The sequence below is a fragment of the Brienomyrus brachyistius genome, chromosome 11 (assembly GCF_023856365.1).
Source record: "Brienomyrus brachyistius isolate T26 chromosome 11, BBRACH_0.4, whole genome shotgun sequence".
NCBI lineage: Eukaryota > Metazoa > Chordata > Actinopteri > Osteoglossiformes > Mormyridae > Brienomyrus > Brienomyrus brachyistius.
In genome coordinates, this window is record NC_064543.1 from 10,468,909 (window position 1) to 10,492,466 (window position 23,558).

The 23,558-nt window shown below is 45.7% G+C and overlaps 1 protein-coding gene across 3 annotated transcripts; it reads right to left on the reverse strand.

Annotated features, from left to right (window-relative positions):
• Window positions 1–304: 304 nt before the first annotated feature.
• On the reverse strand, window positions 305–21,770 carry rhpn2 (rhophilin, Rho GTPase binding protein 2). Of its 3 annotated transcripts, XM_049030017.1 has the most exons (15): window positions 21,581–21,770; window positions 18,028–18,143; window positions 12,565–12,693; window positions 10,820–10,895; window positions 10,365–10,442; window positions 10,156–10,280; window positions 9,902–10,068; window positions 8,550–8,737; window positions 8,148–8,304; window positions 6,452–6,571; window positions 6,145–6,339; window positions 5,819–5,895; window positions 4,300–4,446; window positions 2,733–2,888; window positions 305–2,032 (listed from the first exon to the last, which is right to left on the reverse strand). In XM_049030017.1, exons 1-15 carry the CDS (start codon window positions 21,641–21,643, stop codon window positions 1,781–1,783), a joined length of 2,046 nt encoding a protein of 681 aa, XP_048885974.1. In that variant the 5' UTR covers window positions 21,644–21,770; the 3' UTR covers window positions 305–1,780. The 3 variants fall into 3 exon arrangements, with proteins under 3 accessions (XP_048885974.1, XP_048885973.1, XP_048885972.1); XM_049030016.1 differs by having other exon boundaries at window positions 5,849–5,895; window positions 10,156–10,442; XM_049030015.1 differs by having other exon boundaries at window positions 10,156–10,442.
• Between the last annotated feature and the right edge of the window lie 1,788 nt (window positions 21,771–23,558).

The following is a 23,558-nucleotide window of genomic DNA, read 5'->3' on the forward strand; positions in this document are numbered from 1 at the left end:
GGAGACTGGATTCCCATTCACAGATGCCATGCCTACCATACCCGCATCTTACGTTCTGTACTTTTCACATGGTGACCTGTATCCCACATCTGGGTCAGCATTTTCATGCTTGCATGATGTCCCAGCTGTTAACATTGACTTCTGTTCTTTTGGAGTTATTTTTCACTTAAAGGGGAAGTCCTACCCACATGGAAGACCTTCTAAACATTGCAGTATTATTGACAGTTATTTTCTTTTTATGTGGAAGAATTCCGAGAACTAATTGCTACTAGCCATATAACATTAACTAATAAACAGGCAAACCTTTAAATTTTACCCCATTTTTATTGAGATTCCAGTTTACAGTTACATATAAGTGGGAAAACAAGGGAATGACCGTTGCACGTACGAAAGAATACTTAATCCATACATACATCTGCTTCAGATACTACACTTCAAACAAAGGTGACAAAAACTATGGATACAAGTTGTGTTTACTTACAGAGCAGAAGGCAAGTATGGCAGTAAGTTGAATTCTTCACTTTAAAAGCACAGTAATAAAATCCACACAGACTCGGTCATTAACTCAGATACACAGTTTGCTGACATTTACAACCTTACTGAATAAAACCAAAAAGTTCAAACAAGACACTGGAAAAACCCCACGCCTTTGTATGCAAAGCACTCCACTATTCAATAGAAATATCTTCGGTATATTTGTGCTGTGTGTATGTTCCTTTTGTATTTTATAATTAGACGCTATAATTTGTATACAGACACTTTAATAACATAAGAAAAAAAATTAAGCATGAGAAAGTTTCCGAAATAAGTTTGACTCCAAGACAGCAGATCTAATACACGATGTGCATACAAATATTTAAGGGAAAAAACAGTTTAAGGGGTTTAAATGTACAGTGGTATTTATAACTAGTTAAAATTTTCCATATAAATTATTTGATTATCAAACGTGAATAAAAATCTACCCTGTAGACAGTGAAATACTCCAACACTCAAAAAGTGTTAGCATTATTCGGGGTGATGGGAGAGATCCGGCTGGCAAGAGTGCTCAGTGTTGATTAATCTTACCAATACCATACTACCATCATAACCAAAAGCAGTATAGATGGCAGGTAGGACCCAGCCGTCCGTCTCCCTCCCTCCGTCTCTCTTGTCCAGTTTTGTTTAAACCGCAGTCTCTGAAGTGCACCTACCTCCAAATGTGAGATGCTAAGGCTATAATCCTCCATTTATCACCTCCAACTCTACCCCCTCGTTAAAATAACACAAAAAGAAGTTTTCCTTAACGATTCAGCAGCTTACAATGTGTGGCACGTCACTTTTGCACTACACCCTGTCCTTCCTGCAACTGTTAAAATGTAAAGTTTCCTTCTTCGGTCCTGCTTCTACTGGCACGGGTGATAATCAGAAGTAGTCTTTTCAGGTGCAGTTAACACCAGAGGCTTCCTGCCTTGCTCCTTCTGTCAAGTTTCACCTCCCTGTTAATGCTTTGTTTAGACACGCTACAGCTCCAGTTAACAAAACGCACCCTGAGATACAGATACAACCAGCAACATGAAACCAACCATCTCTCAACCAGCGAAGCAGTCAGGGCTGGAAGCGTCGTTTTTAAACAAAAGGGTTAGCTTATCACTGACATTCCTACACCAAGAAAATGTGTGCAATGTTTTTTTTTCCTTTGTCCTTATATATATATATATATATATATATATATATAAAAAAAAAAATTGTCATTAAATTTGGAAGGATCAGCCAATCAGGAGGGCACAACCCCAAAGCTGACCTAGTAGAGGGCACCGTTGTTGTTGGAGCTGGAGAAGGTGGACCTCTGCATGGCCCAGGGCAGTGTGCCTGGGTAATCAGCGGTGGGTAGGCTTAGCGTGCTGGCACTCTTCTGCTTGTTCTTCAGGCCCCAGCTAAGGAAGGATGGCTTCTTGGTGACCTTGCGGGCTTTCTTATCGCCCTCGTCAAAGGCCAGGCAGATCATGGAATAGGTCTTGGGGATCCCACCACAGTAGGTGGCGCTCTTGGCGGACTGCATGGGAGGGAGCAGAAAGGAGTCAGGTATGGACAATGTCCACAAACGAGGGAGGCTTCTTGTATCCTTTTAACATATACCGTATTGAATCAAGCATCAGTTTTACTGTAAAAGGCGTACAGCCATGTACCACAAACACTCCGCATTGTCAGAAAGCTCATAAATATACACTGTAGCACATACTTGTTTCACCAGTAGGTGTCCCAGCCTAGTGAAATAATATTCTGTTGTGACCTTGTAGTGTCGGCAGGAAAAAATCTCATGTCTTTGTTGAACCATTTCTCCTGACTCTGATACTGTAGCCTGTACATCTCTGTTTAAGGTATATTCTTTTCCCAGCTAATGAAACAGAGACTTTGAAAAACAGACTTGAAGGATAGTGCCTGCAAGGTATTTAGCATGAACAGAATGCTATATTACATTTCAGATGCTCCAGAGTGTTCCTGAGAAAGAAGGGTCTGAATGGAGAAGGGAAAGTTTAAAGAATGAGAACAAACATTTCTCTGTGAGATTCTTCAGGGATAGGAGGGTCGTTTTTTCTTCTTTTTTTTTTGCAGTGGTTGCTATGTGAAGATGACAATTGACAATCATGGGAATCGGATCTTTATGTGAGGTTTTGGCTAACAAATATGTGGAAAACAAAGAGCGGATTCATGCGGAGGATGTGCCAGGTAAGAGAGAGGTGGGCGGGGCTCACCATAGGCAGCCCACTGTCCATCATGCTGACTACTTGGATGTCCACGCCCTCTTCATCCACGTCCTTCAGGAGCTTCATCACCTCACCCACTCCCAGCCACTTGCAGTCCGTGTCCTTCACGGCGACAATGAAGTCACCTTCCTTCAGTCCCTCTTTCTGCAAAACACGGACAAGTCAAATCAGCCCAGGCTGCTCTCAACACCACCATCACTCAGCCGAGTGCCATTTTTCCAGCTCTCACCCCTACAGGGAAATTCCGCATGGGTATATCTAAAAATTGGCACTGTCCCCTAACAAAGTACAGTGTGGATTTAAAACCTGAACGCGCAGAGCGTTTTAAGCAGGTCAGCTTTCATATGAACATCTTGAATAAAAGTTCTGAAGACAGGTTGCCAGAACTAAAGGCAGGCCTGAGACCCTGAAAGCTACAGGCATAAGGCAGGGAATAACCCAGGACGGGGCACCAACCCATCACAGTCTCACGCACCATTCACACCTATGGACAATTCAGCAACTCCAGTTCACCTTAGAATGTTTTTTTGGATTGGGGGGGGGGGGGGGGGGAGAACATTCAAGCTCCACACATGGAGTGAGGACAGAGGCTCGAACCCTGGTCCCAAAGGTGTGCCTCAGTGCAAACCACTACGTCATGCTACCTATACTAATTCTCACCATTTCGAAATTAAGGTATAAAGATTGATCAAAAGAGATTGTCCTTATTTATGCTACACAACAAGCTTATAAGAAGCCATTTGTAACAACGGAACTCATCCTACAGGAGCTGTGGGAACTATTATTCACAACAGCCCAAGTGCTTAAGCAACCATTCTCCGTTTTCTGCAAAAGATTTATGAAAGGAACAAAGGAGCTCTTAAAATAAGACCCATATCACATAAGAAAATTCACTCATGGTGATCGACCTTGGGAGCAGCCTTCATATAATCTCTGTAATCCCTTTTTAAAAGCAGCCTGGTGGTTTTAATTAGGGTCTGCTCTTTGTTGCTGACTATTAATGAGTATTCGTACAAAAAGGCAGGTCTCAGTGTAACTTTCACATGCATAATTGTGCCGGAGGATGTCAGGAAATGGGTATGTGCCTGCTGAAAGAAACTGTGTACTGATGAAGCACCAAGTTCTACCACTGGAGGCTGAAACTCCCACGGCGCCGTTAACATTTTTCCCCTCATACTCTAAATGCAGCTACAAAACTGGTGGATTGGGCTGTGCTGTCTACTTTCATGCAAAAAACTAATGAACAGTGGCTCCTGAATAGAGAGACAGAGCTTCTTATCTACAAGGATCATGAGAAATGTGTTTACATTATTCTTCAGCAGTTTAGCAGAGACCAATTAAAAGGCACTCAGAATTCTTTTGTAATATATACTTCTTTAACATGGCTGGGCGTTCTTCCTAAAGGCCTGCTTTGCTAAAAATGGACTTTGCTCTTTGGCACAAGTCCAGCATCAGTTTATTTTGCAAATCTAGAACTTTCCTCGTTCCACTGGCTGCTGGCACAGGGGTCGGGGGGGCGGGGGGGGGGGGGGGGTGGGAGGCCGGGGGCACTCACCGCAGCATGGCAGCTAGGATCCAGGCACTGGACCTGTGTGGGTCCATCACCCTTAAGTGTGAAGCCCAGGTCATGGTCCTCGGTGTGCAACCGGATTGTGCGTGGTGCCGTCCAGCGCTGCTTGGCTGAAAAAATGGGGAGGGGGCCCTGGGAAGTGGAATTGTAACAGTCATTAACACAAAGCCAGAATGGCGACCCAGACGGGGGGGGGGGGGGGGGGGGGGGGTCTCTGTGTCATAATTATGGGAAAACCTGAGCCCAACTTCCAGCCAGGTGCCACTACCAGCCTCTGTAAAACACTAAGGAACGGGACCAATTCTTGTCATGCAGAAGTATTCATAGTTATATATATAGTACTGATTAGTCTAATTTTAGCCCTGCATTACTGTTCAGTTCAGGGGCCCTTCAGTCACGCAGATGGCAACTTTCTCATCGTGCTGGTTCACTCGAGGATAGGCTGATAAACCTCAGGCTAGCCTGTCACTTCAGCCACTGTTTTCCATTTGCTCACCACAAGATGGATACTTCACCATATTCTGATTACCGGCTATTACAGAGATTCCACAGGATCACCAGACCAGCCTTGAATGTAATCTGGCGTACCGAGCATTTTCCTGGTGGGCCAAGGGTATGTAGGCCAGCAAAATATACGTTCATGAGAGATTTACTTACACAAGAATGATTGGATCAGAGAGATAACCAATCAGATTCTAGAGAAGATGGGTCCAAGCAACAAGAGGAGCCGGGACCAAGGCACCTGATTGGTTCTCTCTCTGAACCAATTATTTTTCATTTTGCCCTCAGAATATTTTTGTGTATGTAAAACTTTTGCCAGCAGAATATACCCACTTGACAAAATTTGCCATGAGGAATCCCAAAGTCCAGGGTCGATCTTTAATCCTAGCCTAGCCTTGATCACATTTCATCCTCTCTCTAATTTTCTTTCTTTATTTTTTAATCCTAGGACTTTTTCCAGTGTCTACTTTTCCAACCATTTGGGAGCAACTGAAGGGATACTGTTAATACATGAGAGAGAAACAGAGGAGGACAAGTGTTTACAGAAGTAACCGGGGTACCACCTTTGGGGGTGGGGGGCAGCTCACTCCAGTCTTTGAAGGAATATTTGAGAGGTTTCAATTTTGTTTCACATAAAAGTAGATAACTAGAGCTCCCAAGGACTGGAGTGGCCAGTTGACAACAAGCATCAGGCACCCATGTGAAAGACCTGAACTAATGCTTCCATTTAGAGGAAAGCCAATTGAATCTGACAATATAAACAGAACAGGAAGGACAATCTGCTCATATCATAGTAATGTCATTTGTCATTTCTATGCCGAGTGATTTTGTAATTGTCCCTCCCGCCCCGTTTTTCTCTTCCCATTAATAATGTTAGTAAAGCCAGATCCAACCGGAAATGTTCATAAGCTGCGCAGGCGGCACTGCGCCGCTTCTGAACAAGGCGCTGGCCCTCTGTGTGACGAAAAGGAAGGTTATTTACGAGAATTAGTGACCCACATACCAGCTTGTGGAAAAAGTCTTTGACTTTCACCTTTGTGGATGCTGGCATTTCCATTTCGGCTTTGTGCTCAGTTTTAGCTGTGGAGTTAAAAAATAAATAAATAAATAAAACCATTTTCCACCGATGCAAATCTCCAAGCCTCATGTTAAATGTAAAAAAAAAAATAAAAAATTCCTCCTATAACAGTCATATAAACTATGAAACTATAAACTAATATATGAGTGGAACTTGATGGTGAGGGTTTGTGCAGACAGGTGTTGCATTTTAATCTAGAGTGATTTAATATCTATCAGTTTAGGTCAGTTTATTCAGGTCAGGGCTCTTACGGACGATGTCGGGTGCGTCCATGTGGTCCGTGAACTCATCCTCGGCGTCGTTTTCGGTGAACTTGGCCAGTGAGCGCTGATGGGCGGCCTGCAGGATGTCATGCAGCACGTCGAGCTTGCGCAGGTGGCGGCACAGACTTTGACAGCGTATGGCTTCCTCCTGAGCCAGGATGGCCCTGCGCAGGTGCGCCTTCCCTGCACGGAGGCCACAAACTTCCATCATAAAAAGTGAGGCCCAGGTAGGCGGGGCCTGAGCCTCTCAGCATGCGGCGCTAAAAGGCCCGGAACAGATCTCGCAGCCTCTCACCTATGCGCCGACGTTCCTCCTTGTTCTTGAGGATGTGTGCAGGAGAATGCCCACTGGGAATGCTGTCGTACAGCTGAGCCAGGGCCTTCTCCTGCTTGTCCTCGTCATCCCTGGGCCCTACTGCACAGACACATCAGTGCTATTAATGGACTGGACTTATGGGTAATGTCGTCTCTGTTGGGAGCCCCGAAGCCCATACATACACAGGCAGTGTTCAAAGTAACTCTGAGCTCATTTTTCTCCAGCGACAGAAAACCAGATTAGAAGTGTGATACTGCACTACTGTGCAGGAACTCCCTAGTGACCTCACTTTTATTGCAGAGAAAGAGAGAGAGAGGCTGGTTTGTTTGAGCTACAATAACACCATTACGTAACTGGAGTTGCTTGACCGTGACGTGTCTCCAGGCACTACTTGTCCCTTCGCTACAAACCCCAGAGGGAAGCCGACACTGGCTCATATCTAATGTCCCTTTTGAAAAAAGATAACTGTATCTCAGAATTCACCATGGTGTCCCAGTTTGAAGAAAACTACAAAGAATGAGGCCTTGCTCTCCAGCGCCCTGGGAGTGACATGGGGACACTGCTGCCGTCACACACACTTGTCTGTGTCACCAAGCTCCATCCCTACTCCCTGGCCAATTAAATTGTTTTTTTTTTCTCCCTTAACTGCAATATCCTTGGGGATATGCTCAAGGATTCATTTAAGTAAGTGGGGAAATGGGTGGCTCCAAATTTTTTTTCTGGGGAGGGGCACAGGGAGGCAACAGTAAAATGGGGAGGGGAGACATTCAAAGTTGAAATTAGGGCTATCACTGACTTTCAATTAAGAACACAAAATTAGACACCATATTTTCTCAAATTATACAACAATTATGGCTATAATGCTGCCTTCTTTATCCAGAAACCTTATAGCAATTAATATTCTGCTGATTTCTTCTATTCTTTAACTTTAAAAAAAATAAACATGGCCTCAATTTTATTTTCTAGTGCACTCAGCACTCTTTTGTTAATATGCATGTTACACAAGATAGGAGTCAACTTCAAACAATATTCTGCAGTTTTTGCAATGGTTACTAAACATGCTTATGAACTCCTTTGTGACTAAAGCACTCTTATGTTGTGTTTTTTTTGTCCACAGAGGCTTACTTGAAGTCTTAATTGAAAGTCATCTCTTCATTTACATTTTTCAATAGCAGAACAATGAAAAGATTATGGGAATGTCTCTCTAGTACAATTCCACAGAGATGATGAAAGGCTAGAAATTACTTGCAACATTACCATTCACCTGGCCTTCTTTATTTGTATAAACTACAGGAAACAATTCCATGACTTCGATTTGCCCATGATGACTCTCATTGGCTAGACACTTGTTGCTGTATTAACATTAACTGAGCCACCCATACCCATGGAGCTACCCAGCCTACCACGCATCATTGATATGTAATTCTAGGACCTACTGATATAATAGTTACAGCACACCTGTGCAATATGTGAAAACTATGTTCTTGCGAGCGACATCACTCAAAGCCAATGAGAATATGAGAGCACCCGAGGGTGGCGATCAAATTTCAGGAGGGAATGGTGCCACCTAATGCCTCCCCCAGATACCAACTACTGTCTGAGCAGCAAAGGAACCTCAAAATCAAATGGTCAGGCATCATTACAAGGCGTAAGCAAGAGCTGGAAGAGTACTTACACTGGTGGTCAAGAAGAGCCGTTGCCACAAAGTAGTGGGCCAGGGAACGGTAGTGTGTGGTCTTCACACGCGCCATGGTGGACCAGAAGAAAGGGACGTTGTCTTTGATGGGCTGCTGGATCATGGACTGGTGGGCCTGCTCATATGTATGGGCAACCTGAGGAGGTTTAAAACACCACCAGCCAATGTTACCCAACATGGAAACCATCAAGTTCAATTATAACCTTTGTGAAAACGAAGCTGTAAACCCTTTACCACAAACAACCTCACAAGTTGACCAAACTGCTTTATTAACAGCTTTTACTGCTGCATTCAGAACACATAAAAAAACTCAGTGTTGTTAAATACACCCCTGGATCCACGCAACAAACACACGTGGATCCCAAGTTTTGTCAGTCTCACCTTCTCGGCCTCCTGAGCCATCCGGACCAGGCAGAAGAACTCATTGCGAATACCCGGCAAGACCATCTTCTCGTAGAGGCACTCTTGGACCTGCGCCAACATCATCCGGACCAGCATGCTCAGCATGGCGGGGCTCATATCATAACTGGGCGTGTGCGTGAATGTCTCTTTCAGGTAGTTCAGCACCCCTGTGGCAGTTGCACACACCATGAGTGTCAGTGTACACACACACACACACACACACACACACACACACACACACAAACACACACACACACAATGACGGCAGAACCCTCAATTGTGCCTGTCCATTGTACTTTCAGTGTTTCTTTATGAAACACATGATCAGGTCCTGTCCTCCTTTATGTTTAATATTGCACACAGGAGCCGGCATGGCAGCAAACAAAATCGATAATATGATGACAGGGAGCCCTACGGCGGGGCCTGCTGTACTGTCCACCCTCTTAGCCACCAGACTCACGGTCTGAAAACTGGCATCCACCTATTTCTACACTGTCGGGAGTTTGCAGTGATCCGGATCTTCTACAAGAAACATCATCGGATCCAAGTTTAACCAGTACTGCAAAAGGCAGTGACGGAACACAAATTTATATATATTCTGGTTTTGAGAAATGTGATATCTCTATAGATATACCATTGTTAATTTTTTTGCCTAACTAGATTAATAGTACAGCTCTTCCAGGGTAAGCAGGTAGAGGTTTTTCATTTTGGTCAAAGGGTCTAATTTGTTTTTGGAATTATAATATAAAAAACATCTGAAAACATACAGGCTGCCCAGTCAAAAAGAAAACAAGAATGTTGTTGGGTCTATTGAAGTTTAATGACTTCATTCATTTCTTTTACGCCTTATTTTTTTACAAACACGATTGTCAAGCCAGCCAAATCCAGTTTCAGTTCAGGAACTATATTAACAATGCTGTCAACTCTGACGGTGTCACCAGAAATGATTCTGGGGAATTTGAAATGGTGACACGAGGAAGCTCATGCGGTTTGGATGATTGGCAGTTGATTCACTAAGACCAGGTCATGATGTTAGCATGAAGGTGAAACACACCAACTGCTAACTGTTATTAAACGGCTCTGCCAAACCCTATAAACCAAATGGGTGTTCGTGTATAATATGGTCACACTGAATTTACTATTAAACTTTTACTCCAGTTCCTCTGCAAGCAGCCACCCCTGGATGTGAGGGTTGTGTACTTAGACAGAAACCTACATTTCCAGTTTATAAGTAGTTACTAGCTATTATGAGGACATCCGCTGGTCACAGGTTTTAGCGGCTGATTTATGAGCATGGAGAGCATGCACACGTGACCTCCCTGCCCACCCACCTGCTGATTTCTGGAAGGCAGTGATGGCATCCTCCAAGCCGGAGGTGGTCTGGCGGTTGCAGCGTGTGGCGATCTGCGTGTACAAGGCGCCCATGTTGAAGAGAAGGCTGGCCTTCTCTAGGGAGATGTTTTGCTGGCACGCAGGCATCCCGGTGAAGGAGTCATACCTGACAGGGCACATGCAGCAGGTTAGGGGGTCTTGATATGGGATTGGAAAGGCTCGTGTCATAGCATACAGACAAGCATGTCATTACCATGTAAAGAAGATTCCCATTTGGCCGGTGTGGGAGAAGAATCGGCTGTCAAGAAGGGACAGGTGGCTGAAGTAGGCGGAGAGCAGCTCAATGCCAGCTTCGCTGCGACTCGGTGTACGACATGCCTGGACACATACGGAGAACCGTGAGCAAGATACAACAAGCCTGTAACGCACTGAAGTCCATGGTAAGCGTTGAAGGCCCTTTACCTGTCTCAGGTCCATAAGGTCAGCAATCTCATCCTCAAAATTGGAGCCATCTTCACTGTAATGTTGTAGGATGAAGTCCTACAGCGGAGGAAGGGCAGGTGACATGCTATTAGGCAATAAGAGAGTCTACAGGAACCTCTGGTGCACCGTGCTCTGGTTACTGTAATCTTAAGATACAGTAGGACGCTCCTACATATGTTTGGAGGCGATGAGCAAACGGTTAGCAGAAGAGTCCTCAACTGACACACCTGCTATCGACCTGAATCAGCTTTTTATGATCATATTCGGCATGACCCTCCACCCCGGAATCCACGGCGTATCTATGCTTGGTCAGTATGGTGCATTCACGATGGCAGAGAGTCAGTGATAAGCGTGGATCTTTGCACGTTTGCTCAGCGCTGTAGCTAGGGGGGCCTACCAGAGGGCTGGGACAGCTTCCCTTCCGGATGGCATACCTTGAATGGCACAGAGAAGTCCACTTCCTTGGTCTCCTTCAGACCCAGGGGGATCAGGGGAATGCTGGTCGTCTCTCTGCACGCAGAAACGGAAAGAAGGGGGGAAATGTGAGAGAGAGCAGAGATGTCTGGGTAAAACTGAACTGATGTAATTAACTTTACAGCACCATGGCTGTAAAATCTGTATGTTTGACCGTCAGTATTTCTGACCTGTTATTTTTTGTGTAGCTTTTGTTGGGGGGTGGGGGGGGGCACACAGATTCTATACCCACAATTTAAGGTCAGGGAGAAACCCAAGTTTAAGTGTCCATGGATTAACTAGAGAAATGTTGCACCTCAGACTGAGCAAACAGACGCCAACTGTGGTTTCCGCCCTGAACAAACAGCCCTTTTATATAGGAGGAAAAGAATGACAACCAGCAACAAAATACAAGCCAACCTTCTGATCCATTTGTCCATCAATGTCAAACATTATAAATATTATGAATGTGGTCACATTACATGTGGCCACATTATTAAATCAGTCATCTGACCAAATTCCAGAGTGAAGTGCAGCTATGTGCTGCACAATGGAGAGAGAGCAGACACACCTCCTGTATAAGATACTGTCACTCGCTGCGATAAAGGCTTTACACTCAGATACAGAACATTTTCTGGTGGAAGTAGATATAATCACCTGGCTGTAGCAGTTTCCTCAAAAGAGTTTGATATCTATCCACCCCAACACTCCACCCTACCACAGTGACCAAAAGATAAACGGAAACCTGCTAACAATTTACAAGATAGGACAGGACTACTATGCACCCAACTCTCACAGTACAGAACAGTGCTGCACAGCAACCTTTAACTTCTGAAGCCATGTTCGGGGTGGGTGACCCAGTATGACGAAGGTGCCTCACAGTTGGTACTTCGTTTATAACTTACAAAGCAGCTTGTTATTATATCTAGATTATATATCAGGTTTACTTCTATTTCATTACAGTCAACATCTGGAATATAAATAGTCGTTTTACAACTATTATTACAATGATTACAAGACCTGGAGTGATATGAGAGAGACAGAAAAAAAAATCATTTGTGAAAGGCTCAGAAGAATGGAGGTTCTGTGAACCAAGAACCACCCTCACGAAAGAACACAGTCAGAGTGGTGCAAGCCCAGCAGCCCAGTTTAGGTTCTGGGCTGCCTTTGAAAAAGTCCCGTCGCACGCAAGATCATCATGCATGACGAGTGACCTACCTGGCATTTCCTCTTCTCTGCATTCTGCTGAATAGCACAGCTTAGCTATCAGTCTAATTCCTCCATGCAAAGCCTGTCACTCACCCTCAATGCTCTTACTATGCTGGTGGTGGCTTCTTTAAAACTCCGGCCAAAGTTAACAAGAATTTTCATTAACCATGGGGAAACCATGGGCCATACAACCTCATTTTAAGGAACTTCCTTCTTCTCGATTATTATTTCTGCCTTTAACTGTTTTTCAAATTCAGATGGGACTGTTTGTGACACTTCTCTTCTCACCCAGGCATATCTACTTCCTGAAAGCAGGCTTTCTTTAAAAGGGTATAAGGATCTAATCCTTTCATCATTTCCAAAAGAAGACTAAAGATGTTGTTATTTTACCCCAGAGCATGTAGGTCTTGCGCAACTGGTTCTACATGCAAAGGTAGGCCGCTCCGAACTTCCGCCTCCAGTTGAGAGGGTGTCCAGGTGATGATGTATGTTGAAAAGTGCAGTTGTGCACACTTACTGGACATTCTGGTAGACTTCCACTGAGCTGTTTAGGCCCTCCAACTCCTCGCTGAGCAGCTGCAGGTTGGAATTCACGTAGCTCAGCTCCAGGACCACCATCTCGCGCACCTTGTTGTTGGAGGTCGCCCTGGAAACCAGAAGAGAGAGACCCAGCGGGAGTGAGGAGGGATTGAGAAGAGAAAAATGAATCGAAAAAGGGAGGAGAGGCAAAACACAGATAGCAGGTTAAACAAGGAGAACAGTCAGTCTCGTGGTGAATCGTGGTTTTGATCGGTATTTTCCATGCAGGCGTGCAGCCGCATTCACCACATAGTGGTGAACATAGAGTTCATATTTATGGCATGCTTCATTAGCTCCTGCAGGGGCCTACATCATTCTGCCAGTTGCACCTTTATTTACTGCTGACCACACAGCACTTAGCACAGGGCGAGAGACTCAGGGTCCCGACCACGCCTGAAAGTTGCTAAGCCGACCCTGAGACACGTCTGCTTTCTTACTGGAAACACTCACGTCTGCTCTGAGGAAACCGGGTAAGAGTGTCTCTGTTCAGGACGCTCCGTTCAGGTGACACCATAAGAACACAAGTTTACAAACGAGAGGAGGCCATTCGGCCCATCGAGCTCATTTGGGCAGAAATGAACTAATAGCTCAGAATTGTTAAAATCTTATCTAGCTCTGATTTAAAGGAACCCAGGGTTTTAGCTTGCGCTACAATAGCAGGAAGACTGTTCCATACTCTAACTACACGCTGTGTAAAGAAGTGCTTCCTCAAATTCATTTTAAAATGTTCTCCCGCTAATTTCCAGTTATGGCCACGAGTAAACTAGCATGGATGATGGCAAGTCACACACCAGGTCCTTCGTGCCACAGAATGGGGGGGGGGGGGGGTTCCCTGCTGTGTAGCCATGAGCCCATTACTCATCCAAACAGAAAGAGCTCAGCCTAAAATCTTCCCCCATCATTTAACAATGATGTACTCCGGTAAACTCCTACTGTAATTTATTATTCTTAACTTGCAATATTTCATTTCTATAGTATCACAATATTCCGTTTTTCAAAGACTTTTTACAATAGTTTGCACTGTCTTTACTTTGCACTTCATGTTTCTGTTAATTTTGGACCATATGGGTGCTCGTCTGTGCATACTCTTGCTGGCGGATGCATCAGAATTTCCCATTGGGATCAAGAAAGCTCATCTTAATATTGATCTTAATCCACTGAACGCCCTTGTCAAATGCTTCTTCCATGCCAGTACAGATGACTGGGCCAGCAGGGAAAGGCCACAGGTAATGCCATTTTCACCAGCTCCTGAACAGGCACCGGGATCCAAACGTGCCGAAGGGTTAGATCAGCCAGGCCTTGGCAGCCGGGGGCGATTCCCTTTTAGTGGAACGTGATCTGCCTCCACGCACAATACTGCCAAATCGAAGCATTTCCAGTTTCAGCTTCTGCTATGCTGCTACCGCGAGAGCTGGGCCCAAAGAAAAAGGCAGCCCAGAGAAGGCTTTAAAATTAAACTAAAAAAAACAGAGCAGGCATGACATTAGCCGAACAGGAGCCAATCAGATTGTAGCACCCAAAACAAACGAAAGTTTGTAAGAGAGCAGACCATCATGTAAACATTTCACGAATGAGAAAATGAAAGACAGCAGGGTGTGGACCGAGAACGCTTCACATGGGACACGAGACTTAAGGGGCCACACCTGGAAAGGTGCACGTCCTTCAGTTTCACGATGACAACGGTACATTAGCAAGCGAATTTACGAGCGAGTCGCCTCATTGAACTTGCACAACACGACACTCTAGCAGTGACTCAAAGACAAAGAGAGCAGGGCTCCTTCACTGGGCGGTGGCAGGGGGTTGGAAAAAAAATGGGGGGGGGTGGGGGGTGGCAAAACGGGCCCTTCGTTTGCCAGACTCCTTGAGTCAGAGAGAGTGGGACGATCTTTGAAAAAACATCAATCTCTCTCTAAGAATACGGCAGCTGAAGGTGGGTGCACTTACCTCCTCGGATTTCTGCTTCATGGTGGGCAGTTCCTCCTATTTGACACATATACACATATTATACTCACATCTGTGAGTGAATAATTAGTGTGCCGTGAGCCGTGTCATTTTCTATAGCTCACATTCTGCTTAAGGCCACCTTATTGTCTGTGACAGGACCTTTATGATAACGCGAGAGGGTTTAGGCTCCCTGTTAAAGGCAGCGCCATCAATGAGGAAACAGGACAAAAGTCAGTGTGGTATGGTCTAAAAAAAAAAAGTATCTGCAGTTGCAGATACAATTATGATCAGTGCTCAGAGTATCTTCCTTCATCTGTTTAACAAACCTGTTTGGCTCTGCGGTGACAAACGCTTGTGGAGAGGAATGTGAAGTTCAGAACACACCTGAATTCACGTGGGGGCGGGGGGTGGGGGGTGGAGGACCGTCGCCACTGCCGAGTAACAAGGTCACCTGTTATTCATCTGCTTCTGGACTGTTCCACGGTGAGAGTCACGCAGCATATTCACAGAACAAACAAGAAGCTCATGCGGGGGGAGGTCCCTCCCCGCCTATCGACGACACTTCAGTATCGCTATGGCGAGGTTGGCAAACACATACCCGTTTGCCCTCACAGAAGCACTTCCCCCAAGCCCATTTACATGCCCTGCTTTATTTAAATTCATATAATACATACTGGACTGCTTTTTATTTGGTTGGTGGCAGGATCCCCCCTTTCCCAGCATGCACTGGGGTCTGGGCTGAGAGAGGAATGCAGTGGGCTTTGAAGTCTGACAGGTGCTACTGCTGTGGGTCAGGCACACTTAATCAGAGGCGGATAAGAGCATGTAGGGACTCCGGTGCTGGGAGTAAAGCACTTCAAAAGCTCTGCCTTCCAGAAAAATTAATAAGCCACAAATTCCCCTAAAATGAGCCCACGCTTAGGCATTAAAAGGTAAAACTAGGTCTTGTGGACTGTTACTGGTTGGGCATTATTCGCCATCGGCAATGCATTTAGCTGCACAGAACCATAAACAAGCAGTTAGGTTAACGGCATGTTATGGAAATCACCTTAAGTATGCCACAGTGGAACAGCCTGTACAAGCAGTGAACACAAGGAAACTGAATGAACTTCAAGAAAAATAAGCCACAGTCGAGAACTGGGCAGGACATAGTTGGTCACAGTCTAGGACACAGTTCTGACCGAGCCAGTGACCCCATGCAAAGCCTCGCTCCAATCTGCAGAGAAGGGACAGAGGGGGGTGTCTGCCCAATCCCAGCATGCACTGGGGCTAGGTTCTGAAAGCCTAAGACATTCGTTAAGACATTCGTTGACATCAAAAGGGTGAATGTTAAGGTGGATGGCAGAAGCTCCCCAAACCTCAAACAAAGAGCACAGTGCAGGGTTACGGCAGACAGCTCTGCGTTTCCATACAGCAAGAGTTAAATGTAAACTAAGGGAGGAGAAAATACACAATGGAGTCAGGTACACATACTAGACAAAGGACTATTCAGCTTTGTGAACAATCACTGGCTTAAACATAATATTAGAAGTAATAATAATAATAATAATAATAATAATGCCTTGTTGGCAGAGGACGGTGCTCTTTTATGGGTTACGCCTGTGGAACTGTACCAGTAACTGTACCAGTAACTGATGGCATTAAAATTTTACAAGCTACATCATCATGACAAAGTGTCACAAAGCGAACGGGAGGGACGAGGAGTGCCATTAGCGGTGCCCCGAGTATCATGGCAGTGGGTGTTTGGTGTGACATTCCCGCTGCCCTCGCCCCTTTCCGTCTGGGGGACGCTGACGCACATCCCACACTCCATCCTGGACTCCAACACGGTTGCTTAACATCAAAAGCGGGCGTGCCCAAGATCCTGCTCCTGGGGAGGAGGGGGCCCTGCAACCGCAGGCTCCTCCTGCCGATAGCGCTGGGCCTGACGTCAATGTGACAGGCACCCGGCGGGTGAGGTGGGAACGGGGCGTGTGGCGTCTCCTAGGAGACCGGAATCGCTAAACACGGCTGTGCCTGATAAGCCTGGTCATAATGACCAATGTTTATCATCCCCGCTGCTTGGGAAACAAGCAAAGCAAAGGGCTGTAATCCTACACTAAGGATTCCCAGCAAAAATACGGCTCAGCACTGGGACGTGATCAAAGACGCGGCTGTACCTCTACGAAGATCTGAGGACTGGGAGCTGATGCTCCAACGGAGGCTCTTTGTGGTAAAACTTTTGGCTGTACTGGAAAGTTCAATTGGTGGGTCAATTTTATTTGTAGAGTATAATCTTTAGCAAATGACAGAATACGCAACTAGCCTTGTTTCTAAATAACCTCTTCTGTCTAACCCTACCCCCCCTCCCCCATACTGCCTCTAGGTATTCTGAGGCAGGCAGTACTGCAGTTTGACCTGTTTGTTGCATGCGTGAACCATGATGTCACTGTCTTGTTCAACCTTGTCACTTTCGTGCCTGGGTGCACGCCCACACTGTTCCTGTCAACCACAGGCGGCTCCTGAAGAATGATCTATTGGCTGTCAATTGCAGACAAAGAAGCTCTCGACCATCCCCACATTCCATCCCAAGGGATGTTCCCATGAAACCTGTGTCGCGCCAGCTTTCGGCTGCCCAGGCCGAACCCGGTGTCACCATGACCATGAATTAGCTGCCCTGGTGTCAGGCCTGGGAGCCGGGGCAAAAGAAAGCACTCTATTCAGTCCTGGTAAGGCCAGTTATAATGGCCAGTCTGGACTGTCCCCAATGTTCAAGGAACAAGGCGGAATCCTGTCACAGTGATCCCACAGTAAGCCCTCCGAGCTCAAATATACTCCCAGGGTCTCCCCCGTAACCCCGCGAACAACACTCACAGTGTGTGTGTGTGGAGGGTGTGTGCCACAAGGCCTTAATCACCCCCCCCCACACACACACACACACACACACACACACTTCTAGTTCTCATTGTACTGACATCTTTGAATGTGTCCATCTGTATTTGTTACCAATTTCTTGTTGAAATATTATACATGATAAAAAATTTAAAAAAACAGAACAAACCAGCAATTAAACCAGCAAAATAACTGGTAAGGTCAAGCCCATTTACACCTGCATGAGGCACATCTCACTGCGAGGCTCTGGACGCCGCCCTGGGCTTTACCAAACTGTTTGCATTACCATGAAATGTAAGTCACACAGTTCACCGAGCTCATCAGATGAAAGGGCTATCATCTGCTCATCTGCGTTTGTATGGGCGTAAATAACTTAAGGTATATACGAGTCCAGAACAACAATGGAATCATTTCATGGGGGGGGGGGGGGTTACTCCCCATCCTGGACACATGGGGTTTGAGCGTTAGTGGACTAATCCATTGGCCTGGTAACTTGTTTCAGGTCTGGAGAAGCAGGTTTGTGCCCCAGTCATTGCCAAACTGTCCACCCGTATGCATGTATGTGTGAGTGCATGCGAGCACGTACCGGAGGAGATTCTCAGCACCAGCCCTCATCCTCATCTGCTTGATGATCTGCTGGTTGAGCGAGGCCCTCTTGTTCTGCAGCTTGCTTCGGCCCGTCTGGGCAAAGGGGTTGCAGCCCTGCAGAGAGGAGAGAATGGAGGATCAGTGGCGAGACCCACGAAATCCCAGCAGAGAACCAGTGACCTCAGAGCTACACCAAAGCAAAAGCGTTATTCCAGAAGCAGGGAGAGTTTCGGTTCTCCACCCCCATTTCCCCCCCCCAGCCCTTTGCAAATGCAATCTGACACCTTGCTGTTCCCAAAGCATCCAAGGTGATAGGGGCAATGACACCATCCACGTCGACCAGCTACAGACACCATGGGGCAGGTCCCATGTCGCCATAACTGGGCGAGATATGTTGGGAGATACGATTGTGACAGAATTTCACCAGAGCGGATCCCTGATACCAGATTCTGTACAGAGTGAACAGTACAAGGGCAGCGGGAAGGTGGAGCGAGAGGGATCTGTCCAGATCTCATGACGGATAAACAGTTAACATGGTGGACTCATGCAGCCCGTCCTCAGATCCACAGATCTCCCCTCCCTTGAAGGCCTGTCAGCCTAATGTGACGTCAGCACTTTGCTGACAATGGCAGCAGCCTCATTCCAGCATCACTTCTAGTTATGTTAGCTCTGGTCAAAGCACAGCTAGCCTGACACCTCGGGGTCATTCTGTGCTGCCCCTATACATAGACCAAGCCTTACCGGATTGGGGGGGGGGCTTAATTAAGCCTTTTGATCATCACTCTAGAGCAGTGCGTTTTCCAATCTGGTCCTCTGGGACCCACAGACCGTCCACTTTTTTTGCTCCCTCCCAGCTCCCAGAAGGAGCAAAAATGTGGACTGGATTTTCAAGGACCAGATTGGGAATCACTGCCCTAGAGAAACCCTAACTGGTTTTCCTCCAGATTGATCCCTGGTCCCAACATCCTACCACCCCCCCCCCCCCCATGCCTTTGTTAACATGGGGCAACTTATGGGGGCCACAGGGCTCCCTGAGACAGACCAATTACCCCCAGAGGGATGCCAACTAGGATCAGAGGCCACCACAGTGACAACTGTTTAGGACCTCAAAGGACATTCATTTTGCACACAACTGAGCAGGAATGCGCTACTGAGCACAAGAAACGTTAGGGGAGGAGACTCGTTGCCCTTTTCTCTGCCCGCAAAACACTGCACAAAAGGTATGTATGCAGCTGAAAACAAAGGAGCAGTACTAACGACTTGCAATTAACAAGCTGGTTTATCAGCTCTCTTTAGCCATTGTGCTGATTCTCCAATTCGGCCAAAGCTGTTTCTGCCATTCCCCATATCTCAGTCAAATATCTGACCACACTTGCGACGGGTGTAAGCCTTGCCGCTTCCAGACTCCAAACTGACGCACATGTTGTCAATTTGTTTCTGCGGCCTGGTTCTGGAAGAGCTCCGGTATCTCCTACGTCAATGCCAGGCCCCTCACTGCGGCTTGGGCCAAGGCAGACAGCGAGGCCAGCAAGCCCTCACACGGGCTGCTGGTTTTCCACAGCGGGCAGGTCAAGACCAAGGGCGAGAAAGACAGGGAGGGAGGAGGGGCTCAGGTCACAGCGTGGCTCGTCCGGAGCAGAGCCCCACCAGAAGGAAAATCCTCCAGATGGAGAATGATTCCTACCCCCCCCCCCAAACCTCTTAAATTCATCCGAAGTCCTTGTGATGAAATGAACGAAAAAGAACAAATATATTATAGAGATACACACCCTGGGTGTGGCTGCAACGAATTACTGAGTATCTGATAAAGGCCCCCAAACCCTCTACTAGATCTAATGTAACGTTTATACATGCACAGCTACTGCCACATTTATACATGTAGTAGGTGTGCAGGAACTGGCAGTGGAAGAGTGGTAGACACAGTTTGCTTAAAGAGTAGAAACTTACTGGAACAAAGGGCCCTTTTCAGAGTCCTTCAAAACACAGTCAACACAGAAATATGCCACAGTGCTGGTTTGGTTGCTTTATTTCACCCATATACAGGCGATAACCCCACGACACACGAGAGATTACCATCTTTGTTGTTCCATGCGAATTTCAAACATTTTCTTCTAAATTCAAGTCGGATTAGATGATAGCTTCAAGGAAAATCATGATGAGGTTTATATAATTTATTAGTCCGTATAAATACATCAACTACATTTTTCCATAATGATAAGCTTTAATAAGGTTTACATCACTGTGTTAGACTTGTCGGTGAACGCTGACGCCAGTTCTTTTATTTTTGTGCTGAGATCACTGTCGACTAAGCTTGTGAGGCGAAGGATCTGAGGAATGTGGAACTCATACCTGCACCTGTCAGAGCACAGGCATCTCCAGCAGCGCCACTTACTCTCAGTCCAGACCCACCCACCCGCCCTATCGCTCAGAGTACGGCATTCCGAGGATACTTCACGTCTACCTTTGGGGGCTCAGAGAACAACACCAAGGTGCCGTCTGAGTTTCATTCCTCCCTGGCCGCTGCACTTTGAGCTAAGTACGTTCAGAGAGAATTACTAAAGGAAGCCTTTAAACTGAACAGACGCGTAAACGCGTAGTTGTTGTTCCTGTGCCGACCTCGTCATGCCGTGCTTCAGGAATGGGCAATAAATCCACACCATCTCTTCTTCTTCACCCTCACCTCCATGACAACCCCTCGTAAACAAAGATTATCTCCCTGGCTGGTTTCCTTTAATATTTGAAAATATTAAGATTCGAAAAGGATTTCAGGCTCTAACACTAACCCATTTTATGTACAGGCGATCACCACATTAACTAGATTTAACTAGATTTATCTACTTTGGTGGAAAAAAATAGTAGTGAACAGGCAAATTCTATAAAGATACGTTATATATTAAAGTGCTGAGTGATAAGTAATCGCTTTGATAAACATGAATTTTGAAACTATTTTTATCTAGGTTTGGTAAACTTAGATGAATCACAGCGCCCGTTTTAGGACAAGCCGGTTGTAATAAAAAAAAAAAAAATCACGGTTCTTCTGTCTGACCAGCTGACTCCATTTAGTAATTAATAAACACAAGGAAGAAACGCGCTGATCGAATAGCCCGGCTGTCCATGTCCCCGAGTGTTACGCTGTTTGAAGCCTTGGGGACCAAATTTAACCTGGACAGCCTGGTTTTTATGAAGGAACAACCTGAGGCACAGATCGCACACGGGCAAAGCCTGCGCCACCCTAAGCCCCGTGCTCTGTGCTCCCCCTTTAAACATCCACGGCGGTACTTCTACAAGCTTAAAAGCTGATTTTACAAACACCACAACAGATTCATATGCATAAAATATATATAAAACAGTAAATAAGCTATTATAATATGGCAGTCACTGCAATTTCGGAATTTTTCCATCTGAGCACCGCTTTTCTCGTTCACGCAGATAAAAAGCAATTATTTCAACCACATAAAATACATTTTCGTGATTTTACGGTCGATTCTCTTACCAATGCCAGCAGTAATATCCGGCGTCAAACTTCCTACAAATTGCCCGTCCACGCTTACCTTTTTAAAATAGCCATTTTCAATAGCCCGATTATCCTCGTCCGGCAGTATTGCGTCCGTCATTCCAAGTATCTAAACGTAAAAGCTGGCAGAAGAAATTTGCTGTAAATGACAAGTGCTTTTTCTTTGCGTGAAAAACTGTGACTGCGCGATTCTCCGCCGAGTCCGCTTTCGGTCTGACAGCTCCGCGGCGGCCGAGGGGTATTTCCACTCCGGGATCCGAAACTCCGCCCCGAAATGGTGACGCACTTCGCCCTGTGCCCGGTCTGGATTGGAAAAGGTTCATCTTACGCGAACCTAACCTCAGCATCACCTGGTGATCTAAGGGACAGGCACACGTCAGAACTTGTACGAGCTGGGAACAGAATCAACAAAGATAATGGAAAAAAGGATAAAATATAAAAATCCACTACTGAAAGCGAAATGTGACTTAAATGATGAAAAAATCTGAATAATATGACAACATATAAGCCTAGATCAGATATAGATTGTTCAATTTGTAAATATTTGTGATGTAATAATTTGCTCTAATTCTACCAAGCATAACAGGACCCGTTAAAGTCACTCTCCTTTCAGAGGTGATGGATGCATGCGTCTTGCCAGTTAGTCTTGACCTTTGTCAGGTGGGCCAGTGACCCATGAGTGACCTTTACTGGACAGGCCAATGCTGGAATACGCAATAATGCTGGTAACCTAATATGCCCAGTGCCAAAATAAGCAATGTATGTCCCGTCCTGTCTCAAGATGATGTGTTTAAAAATAGCTCTTAAATCACAAAGTAACGCTTCACTAGCTAAGATTTTTTTTTTCCCACAAACATTTGGAAAATCTTTTACTAGAAGAAAGTCCAGCAATTTTTAACACAGCCAGTCGTTTGACCTCTCCTGTGACCCACCGGATACTTTTTCATCCATCCCTCCGTTTTGCAGCCACTAATCCTGGACGGGGTCACAACTGGACATAGGGCAGGGGTACAGCCTGGATGTGACGCCGGTCCCTCAACACGCACACAACGGGCAATTTTGAGATGCCAGTTAAACCAAAGTGCGTATCTGTGAATTGCAGGTAGAAATCTGAGTACGGAGAGGAAGTACAGAAAGAGCACACAAGCTGTAAACATGCAGAATTCCGAGCCCCAATCAGCAGAGATACGTACCCAGCTGCTACACAGCTCATAAGACTATTTACCCATCAGACTTTTAACTGCTTATCCTGGTGAGGATCTGGACCCCATCCCAGGCAGCACAGGGAAGAAGACAGGGCTGCACTCCAGGTAGGATTAAATCCATCCGTTCATTCCTTTTCCATACCTGCTTGTCCAATGCAGGGTTGCAGGGATCAGGAGCCTAAGAACTATTCACATTTCGGTAACTGAAAAACATGTTTTATTTTCCACTACTTTTTGTCTCAGTGCCTGTCAGCCTTAAATGATCATTTCCAACCGGTGCAGTATCAGGAAAATGAGTGTCGCTATTTCCTAGCAACCAGTTGTCGGTTTGATGTTTGTAATAGCAGTGACTGTGTAATAGCGGTGACTGTGTAATACCAGTGAAGGTGGAGTACCTCTTCACCAGCATAGCTCCCAGTGCATAATTCATTTGATTGCAGTCCATTCTAGGTGGTCACAGTGTCTGGTGTTCAAGAACGTTAAGAGATCTCTCCAAAAGCAACGCTAAATAAACCACACATATTTTACAAAATGATAAAAGTATGTAGGCAAAATCGTGCAAATGCACGATCAATTCAAAACACAAAGACATCAAAAATATTAAAAAGTATAAAAAAAAATTAAACTGCTTATAACTGTTGCTTGTGGTTATTGTCAGCTTTCTGTGTTGACGAAACCAGTCTGACTCGCAACGCAAAGAGTATCTTTCTGTGTGCCCCTATTTTGTGCCCCTATTTTGTGCCTCTATGTCTTCAATGTTTTGCCTGACAAATCATTTGTCAAATTATTGTAGCCTCACCCTCATATATA